This window comes from Ciconia boyciana, chromosome 4 (assembly GCF_034638445.1).
Source record: "Ciconia boyciana chromosome 4, ASM3463844v1, whole genome shotgun sequence".
Classification (NCBI taxonomy): domain Eukaryota; kingdom Metazoa; phylum Chordata; class Aves; order Ciconiiformes; family Ciconiidae; genus Ciconia; species Ciconia boyciana.
In genome coordinates this window covers 43,772,777-43,788,330 of record NC_132937.1, presented here as the reverse complement: position 1 = coordinate 43,788,330, position 15,554 = coordinate 43,772,777, and the positions used below count along the sequence as shown (strand labels likewise).

Here is a 15,554-nt window from a genome sequence, read left to right as displayed (position 1 = left end):
CTTCCTCGAGGGTCTTGCAAGGACAGACACGAGGACCGCAAAGCTGGGTAATTAATCGCTTTTAGGTTGTCCTGTATTTGTAGAGCACTCCGCTTACTGAACCCATGCAATGCAAGCAAGCTTTGATGTTGTCTACTTTATACAAAGCAGATCTATGTATTAAGGAGCTTTTCTGAATGAGCATGATCTTTCAATTATGACTAATGCAGATATTTCAACTGGCCTTCTAACTGTGCTCCTGTGGGGCATCAGCAATTCGGATTGCACAAACAAAATCTGGCAAACTTAGCTTGGAATAATTCCTTCAGCATAACCCTTTGTTCTGCACCTCCTGCCTTCTCGCCCTGCCCGAGCCCACGCCGCCTTCCCATTTCTCAGCTGGGTGCCAGCGCTTTCCGCTGCCGTTTTCGCAGCGCGGGGGCTGCTGGCTGGGCTGCGCTGCGCTGCGGTGCGGCGGGGGCGGCAGGCCCTGCCCTGCCCTGCCCTCCCCTTCCCTGCCGGTGCCGCCGAGCCCGGCTCTCCTCCCCGCCCCCGCGGCGGGCGGTGCGGGGCCGGCACGCACCCCCCTCTCCGCCGGGGCGGCGCGGCAGGAAGGCGCCCCCGCCTCCCCTCCCGCCGGAGGAAGCCTCGGCGGCCCCGGGGCCACCCTTCCCCAGCCCAGCCTCCCGGCGCCGCGCCTGGGCTGCACTCGCGTCTCCCTGCGCGGGACGGACGGACGGAGGGAGGGAGCGGAGGGAGCTCCCCGCCGCCCGGCCCCCCCGGCGCGGCGGCCATGGGGCCGCGGGCGCCGCCCGCGCTGCTCTGCGCCCTGGCGCTCCTCAGCTGCCCGCGCCCGTCGCCCGCCGCCGCAGCCCGCCTCGGTGAGTCCCCTTCCCCCCCCACGCGGGGGAGCTGCCGGGGGACGGGAAGGGAGGGGACGGGAGGGGAGCGCTGCCCTGCCCTGCCCTGCCCTGCCCTGCCGTGCCCGGCCCTGCCCGGCCCTGCCCGGCCTGGGCGCTCCCGTCGCAGGTGAGCTCCCCGGGGAAGCGGCGGCCGGGCGGCCCGGCGGGGGCCGAGCGAGGAGCCCGGCCGGCCGGCCAGCGGCGGGCGGCGGCGGAGCCGTCTGCCATGGGAGCGGGGCCGCGCCCTGCGCCTTGGCCGAGGAAAATAAACAGCATACGCGTTAGCGCACAGCATCGTTGGCCGGCAGGTAGCCGGGGCAAGGGTCTCCCGCTTTGAAGTTTTAATTGGAGCTTAGGTCGCCTTTTCTTCGGCGTGGTGAAACGCTGCTCTAGGTTTGTTGTCGTGGCAGGGGCAAGAGGGTAAAACAAAGTTAGCCTGGGTAAAGCAACGTCAGACAGATACTTTTTGAGAACTAGTTCTCTGAATAACAGAAGTGTTGTAGACCTGAAATACGCAGATCTGAGAAGGGCACAATGCCACAGCTACGGTTGTTGGTGGTGAAGAATGGTTTACGGTTGTCCCATGGCTAAGGAGGCAGCCACACAATAGCAAGTTATGATGGAAAGAAGTGACCAGGCTGGCGAGACGTGCTGGTGGCCTTCCTTAAAAAACTGGCATTGCCGTTCGTTAACAACTTCAGATGACAGAGTGCCAGCTGAATTTGTAGGTAGTGCAACGTTTGGAAGATCTGCCAACACAAAATAGTTCAGAATATCCACCCCAAGCAGATGACCTCCATGGTTATTCAGTTAGAAATAGCACGGATAGCAACATCAGCGCTCTAACTGGTGAGACCATGGATCTGTCTAGCTCAGAGCTTGTCTGACAATGCAGATGCTGAGGGAAGGAAGGTAAGAGAAGACATGCGTGCATGTATCTTCCCAGTTTCTGGTAGAGGTACAACAGTACAAAGGGCAAGATTATGTATTTAGACATTAGCAACAATTTTTTCTGTAAATTCAGTTTATTATTTCTTTCAGTGACATAGTGATCATAGTGCTGCTCTACAAATACCTTAGCCCCATGAGACGCGTGCTGGGAAGACTCGGTTCAAGCTCTACGTACAGAAAAGGGCTGATTACAGGAACAGCTAAGGGGAAATTTCAGAGTGTAGCATACTTTGACTACTAAATTGAGGGCTGAAAGAGGACAGAGCTAGTGTTTTTAATTATCCTGGGAGGGAAGTATCAGAGAGGGCAAATAATTGTGGCTAAACAACCTTTTGGCACAAGGACAAGTGGGAATGAAGAGACCACAACCATGTTTGTATTGGAGTCTAAGGAAAATGTCCTTATAAAGAAAAGGGGGGGAGAGGAGCAAAAGACAATCTATAATGTTAATGCTAGAAAAAAGATTGTACTGCTGGATGCTATTCTTCCAGTTTAGGGAAACATTCAAACTTGTTTTCCTGCCTTTGGCAATTACAGTCTTCATTAAAGAGCACCCCAAATTACACTATTTATTTGCTGCTTCATTAGGAAATAATGATCAAAATAGTTACTGTATTACATCACTAGGAAAAGAAAAATTCAAAACAAGTTATTTCATGTGCAGTAGAACTAATAAAGCCTGGCCATCTGAAAATGTCGTCCGTTCCCCTTGTGGTCGCTCCCACTGTAATAATATCATTTCCCCACTGTCCCAGAGAAGCTTCCCTGTTTCCACCCCACCATAATGTACTTAATTCCCATCGCCCATGCACTGCTGTATCCCCAGGTATGCTCTGCCTTTGCACCCGCAGCTTCTCCCCTCGCTTTTCCCTTGGTCCTTCAACATCCATGGTTCTCACGTTATTGACCTGTGCTGGTTCTGCAGGTGGGTGAAAAAGCAATGGCTTGGCAGCGGGTTGGCGCTAGGTGCTTGCAGATTAGCCGACCAGGTGCTGCCAAGGTGGCTGGCTGAGGTCTGAACCTGCCCGGACTTTCCTGTGTTGGGACACTGATAGCTGGATAGGGAGATGTTATCATTGCTTGAAGCCAGCACCTGTGGTGAATGTGATTGAGAAAGGAAAGCAAAAAGGAGCAGACCTCTGGGTGCAAGAAAACAATACTTTAGGAAAATGTGTTCAAGTTGTTACTACATCACTCATGTAATACAATAATGAATTCTGTATAAACAGAGAGATGTGGGCTAAAGAATATTTTTTTAAAGACAATATGGTCTTTATTTTTACAAAAGCAAATAAGTCATCTGTCCTACAGGACTGTGTCTTACCTTGTTTATAAACGTGTCTGGCATGCACTTCACATTCTGCCTGTGAGTACCTAATTTATGGGGCACTGAGTAATTTAGATTCTAGATGCTTATCACTGTGGATTATACACAGGGGAGATATGAAGAACTGCCTTTGTTATAAGCCAGCGGTATGGGTGCAGCTGTCATCAGTAATGCCCAGAAATCAGTATTAATAGTTGTCCAGTAGCACATAGGCAATATATTTAATTGGCTTGAGTAGGAGCCTAATCTTTAGTTTTCCACTTCACAAAGTATCCCCTGGGACATGAGCATGACTGGTTTGTAACATCCTGTCCAGATTTACGGGTCTACAGAAATAATTCAAAATTTTCTTCTGGAGCTCAATAGTGCTTTTTAAGATTGGTTGAAGCCGTCATATTTTTTGATCTCTACTTCTCCTTTCACAGAACAGTACATATAGTAGCCTCTCCATATGAAAGTAGACATGAAAGGAAATTATAGAATAGCTTTCTGTAAAAAAAAAAGCAGTGTCTTTCAGGGTGAGCAGAATATGCATATGCTGGTTGTGAGACCAACAATACGTAGTACTTGATGGGAGTACTTGATGGAAACACAGTATAGATTGTTAAAATCAAACAATCCCAAACTGACTGAGCTTTCTACATCCTTTCTCTATGTCCTTGTTGAAGAATCAGTGCAAAGACCAGAGGCTGTAAAAGAAAACGTCAGGCAATTTGAGTATCGCACTGATTCTACATAATTTTTGCCTTTCAAAGTCCTTATTGGAAGAAAGGGAAAGACTGTATATATATTTTTCAGTGTCCTGACTGCATACCAGGAGGATAAAACCTTAGTGCTTTATCCTGCTCTTTCTTTGTTCTTAGTTTCTTAGTCTTGTTTTTTTATACCTATTTATATTTTACAGGTACTTTGATACAGCTGTTAACTCTGTCATATCAGCAATGAGAATACTATCAGTCATAAAAATAGTAATCCACCAGGTCTGACCTCTTCCAAACAGATCAGGTGACAGCCTAGCAAAAATAGGATGACTATTTGAACATTTATGATCATTATACAAGCTTTACCTCTGTTTTCCTAACAGATTATTTGTATTATTAAAAATTACTTAAGCTGTAGTGAAATATGTTTTAGAGAAAAATGATATCTACAGCTTTAAAACAGCTAGAAAGGAACATGTGACAGATTCTGGTATAGCTGTAGCTATGTAAGAATAGTTTTAAAATCTTTTCTGTAGAGCTACTGTATTGGCTGTCTTGTACTATCCCAGCTTATAGGTAATGCCTGTTTCCCATTACTGACCTTTATGTTTATTGTCAAGGCTTATTAAGATCTTTTGAAATAATATGACATCATTTCATCCTCTTCCCTTCTATGTATAAATCTCTGATCATCGGCTTTTTCAAATAAACACTGTTACAAACGGAATCCAGAACCTCAGGGCAGTAACTATCTTCCTTTCTGTTTCAGAAAGCATGAAGTGCACTATTGTTTTTTCTAATAACATACAGACACTGTGTCATACGAGCAGCTTTGCAAAGGAAAAGAACTGGTATGTGGCTATCACTCTTTTAAATTAAAATCAAATTTAATTTCATCAAGAAAGTTTAAATTCCCACTCCCTATCTTATCAAGTGGCAAAGCAATAGCAAGTTTGAGGTCTCCTTGCATTTTTCCATAAGAGCTAGCTTTCAAGTAGTACCTCATGTCATCTAAGCTCAAGGTGGAGACATGGAATGAGCACAGGACACAGCATGGAGGTGTTGTTAACCATGTTATTAACAAGCATCAAGGTTGAGTTCAACTCTGAAACTAGAAAGTCTTTGCTTATACAAAGAACATGTAGTTTTCACCAAGTTAAGGTATTATTCCAGAGAATTTTAACTAAACTACTAAACTATGAATTTTTGTAATAGGATTCTACTTTTCTAAAAGTTTGATAATGGAGTAATGCAGACTCTAAATCCTTTCATCTAAGAAAGTTGTAACTAAGTTAGCTCCAAGTATTCAGAATATAATTAAAATTATTAGCAATGTTAGAGTAACTATAAGCAGTTGCTAAGACAAAGGTCAGTGGTTGATAAAAGATAACTGGCCCAATCATAATTTTTTTGCTTTAGCATATTTTCATACTGTTCTAAGTTAGGAGTCACTGACGAGAAATAGGTTAGGTTACCAGCAAGCGCTTCCACATTAAGTGACTTCACCTCAATCATCAACCTCAGTAGGTCTGGCTGGTTTGCTCACTAGTCCTCAAAAAGTGAGTCACTGCAGCACTGCTAGCTCAGGTCAGGCAGCACAGGCAAAGCCCTTCAAAGTTCAGAGATACTGCGATGAGAGAGGTGCTTGCTGGAAGCACCTCAGTTACCACGTCATGCAGAGGTCATCTTGGCAATACAGTTCCTGGCTCCAGACACAGGTTTACCCTCCCTCTCATCAAGTCCATGTATATCTGTGTTCCCCAAAAACATGCCTTCCTCACATGAAACCATGTCACCTCTTCATTTGGTTCTCCACACTGTTCTTCAGCGGTGGAGAAACCAAGATGGACATGTAGACCTTCAGGGACTAGGATCGTCTTTGTCTCCCATTTCAGAAATTTTCCATTTTAGAAATGTCAGTGGAAGAAATATATATTCACAGCATTCAAAGTCTTAAATTTATAAAACTTGTATGTACTGGAGGTAACAGAGGTACTGTTCAAGCTTTTTTGTCACTCTTAATGATGTTTTTACCATGGAGACTTGCCTCTGGGCATGATAAATTATTTTTTTTTATTCAAGTATAATTATGATCCTCCCAAAAGAGGTGAATACCAATGGTGTCAGTTGTGACAGATTTCTATTGCAGTGATCATTAAGAACTGGAAATCACCTTACTATTCCGTGTCAGCCACAGGCGAACAGATGAATGTGTTCTTCACAGGCTGAAGTTAGAGGTGTTAAATATAACTTGTTTTGCACCTGAGCTGCTGACCTAGGAGCTGACTCCTTGAGCCATCCAACTGCTTGGACTAAACTTCTGAAGTAAGGTTAAAGATTAAGGATCTATAGGTTTGCCTTTTGTTAGTGTTCTCTTTTAGATGGCAGAATAGACCCCTCTGTAAATTGGTTTAGTGCCCTTCTGTGCCAGCATTGAATCTCACATAGTTCTGTGCATTTGTGTTTCAGTGTAAGTACTGAATTGTTCCCGCTGCAGTCTATGCAACAAGCTCCCAGGATCAAATTCTCATCCACTGTCTTTTTTGCTGGCCTATAAAGGTTGCAGTCTAGTCACTTTGCATACAAAAATCATTATCTCAAACACTTCCCCTCTTTTGTCCTCTCTGCCCCCAGAATGCTGCTGTGACACAGCATGATAATACGTATAGCACAGCAGCTTTAAAAAATCGCCAAATTTCCCTACCACTCCTCTAATCTCCGCCCACATTCAAGTCTGAATTTCACCAAAATTCAAGTTGGCCAGGGCCCTTCTTGCACAGCCTGTGCACAAAGGGAGAGGTCAGTGCCTCCTTAAAGCTGCAGCCACTCCTCTCTTTGCCATCTGCCTCCTTCAGATGCTTTTGTTCTCATCTGCATAAAAAAGTGGTTTGAATTACTGTAGAACAAATAATTGCTTCTAATGAATAGCATCTTAGATGGGTAAATCATGCCTATGTACTTTCAGCTCGCTGATTTAAGCTAACACACCTTCATTTTTATTTTAGTTGTCTAGATTCAACAAAGGACAGTTGCACAGCTAAGTAGATGAATGATTACTTTAGCAGTAACTCTGTCACTTCTGTCTGCCCATAATATGTTTGAATGATCCTACACCTAACTAGATTAAGCCAAAGCTGAAAATGACAGTATTCCAAAATGTCTCCCTACAAACAGCTTTTCTGAAATGATGTCTAAAGTAGCTCTGTTGATTGTTTGTGGGGGTTTTTTTACATAAATAAACTCATACCACACATTCAGCACTTTGACAGCTACATTCAAAAAGCAGAGATACCCTGTCCTGACACTTTTCTTCTCAGGCACAGCCACTGAACCATGCTGCAGAAGACCCTGCCATAGAGGGAACACTAGTGGCAGCTTTCAGAAGTGCCCCGAGGGCACACTGGACACATGCTGTCCTCAATGATGTACACCGTGGGGTAGAATAAGTAGAACTGGGGAAATATTTCTGTGCAATCTGTGGCTGCCTGTCAGATGGAAGGAGTTGATCCACATCCGCCTTGAAAACTGCATGCAGACTTCTGCTGTCTGTCTTGATGGGGGCCATCCAGGTTGAGTAAGATGTCTCCAGAGACAGAGAAATATCTCAGTAATTTGATGTTTTAATTCCACTTTAACTTTTTGTTACTTTGGTGATGAGTACTTCTAACAGGAATTTTGTGTATGAATACCAGTATTTATCCCAGCACCTCATTTCTTACAAACTGTATGAAGGGTCTGGAAAAGACAGTTCAAGGGTGGCAAACTTACTGTTGCACTTGTGTTAATGTAGCCCAAAGAGAACATACATAGATGAGATTGGGTCCTTAAGCATAGATAGAGTCCCTCTCATAAAAAGTTTCCAAACTAAGAGATAGGAGACAAAGGAGGACATCTTACCCAAACTTGTAACAGGACCTAAAACAGAAAGGGCTGGACTAACATCTGTGGGCGGTCTGCACTTTGAATCAGGAATTAACCTTACTATTTTGTGTTGCTAATATGGTCTTAGCTTTCCTTTCTGAAAGATGTTTTTTCTTCCCCATAGCATGTAAATCTTTGCTTATTAATCTTTATACTTTCTTATTTTTCAGCCTTCCCATATAACGGCAGCATACCACGGGGCAGAAGCTTTGTACTCTCTTCTGTAAAGCACCAGGATGACCCTGTACCTCCTGAAGGTGATACTGAAAATGACTCGGAAGTCGGATCAGGAGCCACCAATCAGACTGGATCATTCATACACGAACAACAAACAGTGTCAGTGCAAACTGCAAGATACCTCACTAGTCCATGGCTGACACGTTTTGTTCCTTCAGTTTACACCTTAGTGCTTGTGCTGAGTCTCCCTCTGAACATTACAGCAATACTTGTGTTTCTGAAAAAAATGAAAATTGAAAAGCCAGCTGTAGTATACATGCTGAATTTAGCCCTTGCAGATGTCTTGTTTGTAAGCGTGCTTCCTTTTAAGATTGCTTATCACTTTTTTGGAAACGACTGGGTTTTTGGACCTCAGATGTGCCGTTTCATCACTGCTGCCTTCTACTGTAACATGTACTGTTCAATAATGCTTATGACAAGCATAAGCTTCGATCGCTTCTTAGCAGTGGTATATCCCATACAGTCTCTTGGGTGGCGTACAGTAACACGTGCCTCGCTGATTTGTTTCCTCATATGGCTTGTAGCAATAACTGGGGTTATACCTTTTCTCATCAGAGAGCAAACGGTGGAAATACCCAAATTAAATATAACTACTTGCCACGATGTGCTAAGAGAATCTGAACTTCACAGCTATTACCTCCGCTTCTTCTCCATCTTCTCTTCTGTGTTTTTTGTAGTGCCATTTATAATTTCTACTGTCTGTTATGTGTGTATCATTCGATGTCTTAGTTCTTCTACCATTGTTGCCAAACAAAATAAGAAGACACGTGCCTTGCTCTTGTGTGTGGCTGTTTTTTCTGTTTTTGTGATTTGCTTTGGACCAACAAATGTCCTCCTATTAATTCATTATATCCATTTTTCTTATGACAACAGCCTAGAGTATCTCTACTTTGCCTATCTACTCTGTGTTTGTATCAGCAGCATTAGCTGTTGCATTGACCCCTTTATTTACTACTATGCTTCCTCTGAGTATCAGAGACAACTTTTCAGACTCTTCCATTGTAAAGAGACTTCCGATCCTAACAGTAGTAACAGCAGTGGCCAGTTAATGTCTACCACTAGTAGAAGGGCTACGTGCTCTACTAATGTGAATAACAGCGTCTACGGGAAATTGCTAGCAATGCATTGAGATAACGCCTTACACATGCTTAATTTTTAGAGAATTTCAGACAAAAAAAGGCTGTATTATATCCAAGAAATGCAAAACCTTACACCAAGTTGTTGTACAATACATGGTTCTATGGATTCATTATAGTAATGCACAATTCAAATTATAAGTCTGTAAGGTATATATAGTATATGTAAATAGGTTAATGTAGAGGGGAAAACTAATTTCTTAATAATAGGGTTTGAGTGTTTTTCAAATAAACTCCTTTTTTCAGACAAATCCTTTGTACTGTTAGTTCAGTTTATTGCAGGGGTTTTATGAAAACCCATTTTAGGATTTTGAACTGTATCAGGTTGATTAAATTCTTATTTATGGAACCACTCCATCTATGCACTACTTCCTGAAGAAAGTGGAAATATCTTTCCAGGCTTTTTTCTTCCTGTTTGTCATTACTTCTGGAATTATCTGTAAACTTCATTTTCTTAGCATTATTTTGCCTCTTGGAACCTGAAACTGCTTATTTTACATTTTTATATATTCCACTTCAAAACAGTATGGTTTTAGGAATGTGAGCAAAACCAGCTATTGATTGGTGTAATGTGTCAAGGGAGATAATTCCCAGCAGCTGGAACTAGCTTTTCTTCTGGTGTTCCTACCATTAGTGTATGCTAGGCATTTGGGTTAGGAATGTGGTATTTTTCACAATTAATTTCACAAAAAAATCCAAAATTTTATTTCACAATAAATAAATGTTGAATGGCTCTCCAGAAAATATACTGAAAAACCCATATTCTTCATCTTGTTATGCAGTTTGCAAATGTGTGCTTTCTTGCACATGATTGATCTTCATGCACGTGTTTAAGAGTTGGAAATATCCTTTATTCCTGCCAAGTCTGGATTTTTTTAATATTTTACATTGCGTCCATGTCTACTAAAATTGCTGTGGTGTAGAGCCCAATAGCTAATTTCATTCTGTGTAGCATTCTTTTACTACAAAGGATGCTAAAGGATGCCAAATAACAGGAAATCAGTTTTAGAAACGAGCGTGTAGGCAATAGGACTGTATGCAAAAATGGAAACTAAATTAAGCAGAAATTTGGTTAATGTAGGATTTGCCATAGGAATCTGCCAAGAAGTACAGCAATGGATAAAATCTGTCTTCAGTCCAGCACAAGTGATAAGATGCCTAATCTTTCTGCATACAGTGTGACAGTGAGAAATTTCTTTCTAACCATGACGTCTTGTTGGTTTGTGTCTGTTCCTTAATGGACTTAAGTGTAATTAAATATTGCATTACCAGGGTCTCCCTAGATTTTTCTTTTCAAGTATTTGCCACTTTCTAAGTACATGAGCGCTAAAAATATATGTATATATAGTTTGTAAGGCTAAAACCCCACAAATGTTTATGAGACATATTCAGATAGATACATTTTCATTTTGTTTAATATCATATTATTGTATTGGGGTGGGGCTGGTTTTCAGCAAAATCCAAATGCATCTTAAAAGTATGGTCATCCATTCCTTGCCGGCAGAAAAAATTACTTTTGTGCTTCCTGTAGTTACAGCCTGGGGGACTGCTTTTTAGATCTGTTACATAGTTGGGGTTTGTTTCAAGCATGTTTGAAAACACAACCCTTGACAGGCTCAAGAAGTGAGCCCATGTGAACCTCATGAGGTTCAACAAGGCCAAGTGCAAGGTCCTGTACCTGGGTCAGGGCAACCCCCAGTGTCAATACAGGCTGGGGGATGAAGGGATTGAGAGCAGCCCTGCAGAGAAGGACTTGGGGGTACTGGTGGATGAAAAGCTGGACATGAGCTGGCAATGTGCGCTCACAGCCCAGAAAGCCAACTGTATCCTGGGCTGCATAACAAAAAGTGTGGCCAGCAGGTTGAGGGAGGTCATTCTGCCACTCTGCTCCACTCTGGTGAGACCTCACCTGGGGTGCTGCATCCAGCTCTGGAGGTCCTCAGCACAGGAAAGACATGGACCTGTTGGAGTGGGTCCAGAGGAGGGCCACGAAAATGATCAGAGGGAGGGAACATCTCTCCTATGAAGAAAGGTTGAGAGAGTTGGGGTTGTTCAGCCTGGAAACGAGAAGGCTCTGGGGAGGCCTTATTGCAGCCTTTCAATATATAAAAGGGGCTTATAGGAAAGACAGAGGGAGACATTTCACCAGGGCCTGCAGTGACAGGACAAGGGGTAATGATTTTGAACTGAAAGAGGTAGGTTTCGATCAGGAAGAAATTTTTTATGATGAGAGTGGTGAGACACTGAACAGGTTTTCCAGAGAGGTGGTAGATGCCCCATCCCTGGAAACATTCAAGGCCAGGTTGGCTGGGGCTCTGAGCAACCTGATCCAGTGGAAGATGTCCCTGCCCATGGCAGGTGGGTTGAGTCCAACCCTTAAAGGTCCCTTCCAACCCAAACCATTCAATGATACATGCATAGGCATCCTACTCACACTGATGCTCTGCAAGTGCTTCTAGCAAGCTTCTTGCTAGCCTGCAAATGCATATTTCTGCTACATGTGGAGAGGTGATCAACAAGCCAATTGCCACACAGCATAATACTTGCTAAAACATACAGCAAATATCACCTTTTCATAGCAAATGAAGCAAGAACAGTTATTTCCTCTTTTAAGCTCCCACAGCTAGTGTCACACTTCTGCTTTCTGTCTGTATTTTGTTGAGGCTTCAGCCTGACTGGATTGCAAAAATAAGCAAACTGCTACGTGACTGGGGAGTCTCATACCAAGGCAATAGCAGCTCAACTCTTACTGAATTTGGCATTTCTGTGCAACTGGTTAGTTGGAGTGTGCTACAGCTCTCAGTGTCTGCTTTTGCTGCTGTATTTGATGGCAAGAGGAAGGGCAGGACCTGCTCAAGCAGCAGCAGTTTATAGAGACAAACTTAGACAGAAACAGCATTTGCAAAACAGGTTATAACTGGTGAGCATGGCCATGCAGCAAACCACAAGGTGGTCACCTTTCGAGGAAGATGAACCAGAATAGCACTGCAACTTAGACTGACATGCTTAAGCTAACAGGAAAAGCTAACCCACCTCTTCATGCATGATGCACCCTTGCACTGCTAGCTGGGCAAGAAAATGAATGGCTTGTTTCAGGGGGAAGGAGTGAAAAATCTGACCAAAAGAAATGAAACCCATCGGTGTTAGATGCTGTTTCACCCATACCTTCTCTTACTCATTCTTTCTTTTTTTTCATAATGTCGCAGTTAAGCCGTGTCGTTTTCTGTATGAAGTAAGCTAACAGACTTGTGCCAAATAACATTTGTAGGTGAGGAGGTGTCAGGCATTAAGCATGCATAAGAAGAAAGCTTGCTAATGTTCCAGATATGCCAGCTTCATGCTGTAGCAATACTGGCAGGAGCAAGATCTGTGATCAGCATGGTTTCTGTTGGCAAAACACCTCATAGAGCGGCTCTCACTGGTATAACTTATTTCAGGGGAAGGGTTGCTTAATTTAGCATGGCAAGGATTTTGGAGAGATTGGTGCATTTGCACTAGAACCATTTTATCAGGTAATGCCAAGCATGCATCAGCCTTATAACCTGCTCCCTGCAGCTTGACTGCAGATAAAGAATGATCTGCTGGCTGTTAGCTCTGTTTCCCTATTTAGTTGAATCCTAGTCAGAAATGTGAGCATGGCTGCAAAGGGTGTTCATGATATTTTGCATCAGGCAAACTGGATCTCTCCCTACTTGAGATGGGATCCAGAAACAGAAAGAGAGTACAAGCCAGCTGGTAGATCACCAGCTACGGCTCTGCAGCGGAGCTCTCGGAGAGCTGAGGACAGAAAAGGGCCCGGTATGCCGGGTGCAGTATTTAAGTAACTTCCTGGGTAAGGCCTTCTTTTATTGATAATTTTCATCTTTTTGATCTGATCACAGTTTGACCTCGGAAGATGCTGAGCAAATTAAAAAATGAACAAGACCTCTCACACGTTTAAAATTAATGGCCCACGTAAGTCCTTTTTCATGGCATTTCGCATTTTGCAAGTGCTATAGAAATGGCTTAGTGATAGCTAATACAGCTGGAGCATCTGAAGAAGTAACATGCTATAATCCAAGTCAACACTAGAGAGCATTAAAATAACTAGGTATGGCTGTTGTAATTTGGCTTGTTGGGGAGGAGACCATTAGGAACCAGATCTGAACATCACATTGAACTGTGAAATACTGATTAGCCCTCTAAACAAACATGGATTTTGAAAGGTGAAAAAGTATTGGAAATGTGTTGGAAGAGTGGGTGACTTTATTTGAAACAGAACCTGTAAAAAGGTTCAGCAAAGTTTTGGGGAATAATTTTTTGTATCTTTATGCTACCAGCCTTATAATAATGGTGCCTGTAGCACCACAAACAAGCTTCTCTCCTCAAAAGCAAGGCCTGACGTTTAAAGCATGCCACTAAGCTCAAATGCATCACACACAGCGATGTAACTCCATCAAGGTCAGAGCCAGTAAGTCAACCTGCAATGAAAATCTGGCTTGGCGTTCCCTCACCAAAATAAAAATGAATGACATATTGAGTCAAATTCATCTCCATTCCATAGTAAGCCTGGGAAAGTTGCTGTCCTTGCCTTTGTTTGATCAGTTTTGGGGTTTGTGTTAGGAATTCAGGCTCTTCAGTGTTTTTTTTGTGCTGCACTATTATGTACTAGAGGCAGCGATCTTGGGAAGTTCTCATGTATGTTTTTTCATCCTCTGGGATAGGGCAGCATGTGCCCAGGCAGCAGAGAAGGCAGTGCCACAGGGCCTGGGAACAGGGCTCTCCCAGCTCATCTTCCCATGGGGCTCGCACCCTGCTCACACTGGCTTGCCACGTTTCTCCCTTCGACAGCTAGAGATAGATGGCAGGCAGGGCACTGCTGCTTCCCTCAGAAGCCTGAACACAGAAAAGGAAAATAATTGAACAGACTTTCAGAGCCAGATTATCTATAAATATTTTATTACTATTGGCTCCTTATAGTGTTCTTTTTTTTTCAGATATATGCTTAAATAATTCAATTTTTTGGCTTATAAAAGGGAAAGAGCAATCACCATCAGCAATATGGGAAGCAGGTTAGAATCCTAAGACCAAACCTTTCAAACGTCTGTTTCAGCCAGACACCAAAGTCCATCTACTCAGTTTATACTTCAACGGGTGTGGAGCCTCCCTTGGACCCTGTGTACCTGCTAGAAGGGGATACGGTGGAACAGAAGCCAGTGGTAGCACTGATGGGAAATGATGCTGCTGAACACATGCTGTGGGAGTCTGCTTCGTTTTCCGCAGAACAGCACTTAATTGGAAACAGGTGTCCAGCTCCGAAGGGTGTGTTTTGTCACTGCCACCTCCTACTATAATGTCCTGTTTACTGATAACCTCCCTAAACACTGAGTGTTTCTTGTCCAAGACAATCTCTCACACAGTCCTCCTCACTATTTACACAGCAAGGTGCCTTGGGGATCTACATTCAAATCACACAGGTTTTACTGTCAGCTAATTAGTCTTTACTCATTACAACTTAACACATTGATTTAAATGTGTCTTTTCTGATATGGTCACTCCTGTAATTTTCCTCTTCTCTGTTCTCTTTTACAATGAACAATTTTTACTGCCTACTCCAGTCTTTCATTGCTCTTCAATATCGTTGCAAAGACAAATAGAAGAAGATGTGTTCTTGCCTGCAGCAAACTTACGGATTTGTAGTGATACCACTCACATCTGACATGTTTCCCAGGAATCATAAAATGTGAGAAATTTGTTAAGTTCAAAAATCCGGTCAGCTAGCATAACCGGAATAATTGCAGAGCATGTATGCAGATAAAGCTTTACGGCTGCCTAAAAGCACATAGTACCAAGAACTCGGTCCCAGATGGGGAAGAACAGAGAGAGGGAGGGAGAAAACTTTGCTACCCAAACCTTTACATTGTTTTATCTGCCTGTTCAAGTACTAATAACTCTCCCTCGTTTGGAATAGTAGTTTAACTGTATTTCCAAGAATATTTTTCTTGCATGCTTTTCCTATAGGTCACATACCTAAGGAATAAAGCTATGTATCAGTGCCACTTGTAGAATTTCTCTCAATTTATTTTCACACTTTTTTTTGTCTCCACCTTTGCTGACTCTAAGAGGTACATGCAATTCTACCCAGCAAAGAATATAATACATCTAGTTAGTTATCACAGCTTTAATGTCCACGGAAATGAAAAATATGCTGAAGGTTTCTGCTTGCTATCACTCTAGGGGTGACCAAGAAAATAGTACTCCTACCACTGAAAATTATATTTACAGAAGCTCTTAATTTCAGCTTAGATGTCTTACTTTGCTTTAGTATTATTTTCCTATTTTTATTTGCATATTATCCTTAGTAAAAATTTTTGAAAGGAGGGACTTACTGCACTTCACTCACTAGATGAAACATATCTGT

The 15,554-nt window shown here is 42.9% G+C and overlaps 1 protein-coding gene across 1 annotated transcript; it reads left to right on the top strand.

Moving 5' to 3' along the window:
* Positions 1-391: 391 nt before the first annotated feature.
* On the top strand, positions 392-9,407 carry F2R (coagulation factor II thrombin receptor). The gene is made up of 2 exons (XM_072860073.1): positions 392-860; positions 7,952-9,407. The coding sequence occupies exons 1-2, from the start codon at positions 773-775 to the stop codon at positions 9,145-9,147; spliced, it is 1,284 nt and encodes a 427-aa protein (XP_072716174.1). The 5' UTR covers positions 392-772; the 3' UTR covers positions 9,148-9,407.
* The last annotated feature ends 6,147 nt before the right edge of the window (positions 9,408-15,554 follow it).

Coding starts and splice junctions, on each gene's coding strand:
- F2R (XM_072860073.1), top strand. CDS start 773: ATGGGGCCGCGGGCGCCGCCCGCGCTGCTCTGCGCCCTGGCGCTCCTC. Junction 861..7,951: donor CGCCGCCGCAGCCCGCCTCG/GTGAGTCCCCTT, acceptor CTTATTTTTCAG/CCTTCCCATATAACGGCAGC.